Source organism: Phaethon lepturus, unplaced genomic scaffold, assembly GCF_000687285.1.
Source record: "Phaethon lepturus isolate BGI_N335 unplaced genomic scaffold, ASM68728v1 scaffold39784, whole genome shotgun sequence".
NCBI lineage: Eukaryota > Metazoa > Chordata > Aves > Phaethontiformes > Phaethontidae > Phaethon > Phaethon lepturus.
The window spans coordinates 5,243-7,947 of NW_010536250.1; the positions used below are offsets into that span (position 1 = coordinate 5,243).

Consider the following 2,705-nt stretch of genomic DNA (forward strand, 5'->3'; position numbering starts at 1 on the left):
TGCCATCAGAGCAGCTCGTACAGCTGTGTTTTAAATTCTCTAATGACAGGAAGACTGCAGAGGCAGGCTCCTGGTCATTCATCCTCCCCTGCGAGCTCTCAGAAGGCACTGTACAAAAACCTTCAGCTCAGTAGTACTCGAGAAGCAACCCAGACAGGTGGGAGACAGTGCTCAAAGAGAAATCAGTATTACGTTACCACATAAACCCATGGCTCCTCCACCTGTGGAATACTGTGTACTATCCTGGCCCTTCCCTCTGCCCCGCGCCGAAAGAACAGGCCAAGTTACTGAAAAGTTCCATACAAAGATCTAGTTCAAGCTGGACACCATGGTAAGACAAGAGATGGAAGCCACCAATTGGAAGTGGCACAGAAACACACAGAGAGCAGCCATCTGTTCCATTCCCATACAGAAACAGGGAAAATCATCAAATAAAGATCAAGAGGCTGCAGGTCCACAGGGTCCTGTAACTGCTCTTAGTCCACAGAAAAAGTGTGGACATTGCCATACAGGAAAAAAAAAACCCAAACAGTAGAGGAACTTCAAAAGTCGAGTGAACAGCAGCCTACCATCTCACTGCTCTTGTTTTCTAGGTCCTCCATGCGCGGTCAGCCACTGCAGCTATGGCACAAGGCTGAGGGAAGTTCTAGTCTGACAAAAGTGCTTTTGAATCTTGCACAGAATTTTCCTGTAAATATAGGGAGTCCATGAATCCAAGCAGGCAAAACAGTACTGTACTGGCAAGAAAGCATCACTTGAGAGTTCTATTGCATTTTAACCACATTTGTGGATAAAAAGTACTCTTTAAAAGGACAATCATCAGTGAAGCAGTAAGAAAAAAAATCAAAGTAATCTAAATATTTCCCTGCCTTCTCTAAGCAGATAGTTACCTATGTCCACTCAAGCCCCCTCCTTAAAGGTCTGCATGTTACAGACTGCCAACAGCTCACCCACCTCAAAGCTCAACAGCGTTACCAAGAGTTTCTGACAAGCCTTGCTCCAGGCGTACAGCACTGCTGAATGGCCCTTCTTGCTCCTGCAGCTGGACAATTCACACAGGGACCTCTCTACACGCTGGGTTTACATACCTGAAGGTGTTACATTTAGAGAACTAGAAGCAACACAAAGTTAGGGTGGATTTTACTTTTGGGCTTTAGATGTTATTCCGGAATACATAGCATAAGTGTTGTAGTCTCTTTTTAACCCGTAACTTATACCTGGCAAAATTAAGTAGGAAAAGAAAAACCAAACTTCTTTTTATTTTATTTTTCACTTTTTGAAAGCATTTTTACACAGGTTTTGATCTTCAGAATACCTTGGAATCAGTAGAAAAAACTAACTGAACAGTTTGTCTTTACAATAGAAACCTTTCAGGAGTCAAAATTGAGACTAAAAAAATACATGCAAAACATACTCCTTTCAAAACACAACTTGAAACAAAGCACCAAACTACACAAATATGCAGAACGAAACAGCATTTAACATCACAGAAGTAGTCTTCATAAAAGGTGTAAAAGTCACCTATTCACTAGGCACTGTTCACTTGTTTAAACAGAAGAGACAATAAAAATATTGTCCACAAACTTGCAATTTCAACTCAAAGGCTGTAGCTAGAAATTCTTCTACGTGTCATGCTTTAATAGCGACCTGAAAGAAACAAAATATACACGCTGTTAAGACTTCCAGGATTGACAGATTTTTAAGAGTTCTGTCTAAATTCACTGCCACCCCTCAAATCTGCATCAAATTCAAGAGCCTTGTGGTTTGCCTATGGCAAAGTCCAGCAGTCGGTACAGTTCTGCCAGGAAGTTCCTTTGTGCAGAAAAACCCCAATTCCCGTCCCACGACAGGGCTGATGTTGCAGCGCACAATGAGAACTCGCACCGTAACTGTTCTGTGGCGGCCAGTTGCCCTACGTATCGGTAAAAGCAGTTACACTTGTTTTCATTTGGACACAAAAGGTAAAGAAGAGAACACAACCGCTTCATTCACTCTGTCCATTACAAAGGGAGTATGCTAGGAATGCTGTTGTGTTCTAACAACTTTCTGCAGCTTTATCTTCCATGCAGATAAGCAATTCAGGAAAAAAAAGTGCACTGTTTGGATCTCAGAGGAAGCTGACCTCCTCTTTTAACAAGTTCTGTTGGGAAATGTAGTTTCAGTGGCTTGGGAATTCGGCCTCACCTGGAAGTAACCAAACTGTCAGCATACTACAAACTCCCGTTTTGACAGAGTTTTGGAGAAAGAAAACAGTACCTTAAAATTTTTAACAAGTGGTATTACCAAGTTTATTTTTTTGCAGACTAAGTATTTGCTCTGTCCTCAAGGTTGCCAGTTGCTCAATGAAACATTAAAGGCAACTGCAGTTCAAAAATAACCTCACCAAAGTCGAATAGTCTTTATGGATGCAAAGCCTCAAAAGAAGTAGTGGAAAAAAGAGGAAATTTGCTTTTGATATGCGAGCTCTACGACTACTTACGAGGTGAATAGGATCGAGATCTGGATCGCGATCTGTAGCCCCCTCGGCTGTAATATGGGGATGGTGATCTCCTCCTGCGAAAGAGGGCAAAAGAAACAACCCCTTCGTTAAAGCCTGTGGCAGATGAGTGGCAGCAGCTTTATGTGGATGCCTCTAACCCAATCCTGCTATCAAGAGTGTAATTGGAAAGCTAATGAACACATAAATAGCTGATCAACATTCCTGC

The 2,705-nt window shown here is 42.1% G+C and overlaps 1 protein-coding gene across 1 annotated transcript in view; it reads right to left on the reverse strand.

The window, feature by feature from the left end:
* Positions 1 to 1,246: 1,246 nt before the first annotated feature.
* TRA2B (transformer 2 beta homolog (Drosophila)) overlaps positions 1,247 to 2,705 on the reverse strand; it is a 13,994-nt gene continuing 12,535 nt past the window's right edge. The window contains exons 7-8 of the mRNA XM_010286114.1: positions 2,480 to 2,553; positions 1,247 to 1,647 (exon numbers count right to left, since the gene is read on the reverse strand). Coding sequence (XP_010284416.1) covers positions 1,637 to 1,647; positions 2,480 to 2,553 — 85 coding nt within the window. The 3' untranslated portion in view covers positions 1,247 to 1,636. The remainder of the gene's footprint in view (positions 1,648 to 2,479; positions 2,554 to 2,705) is intronic.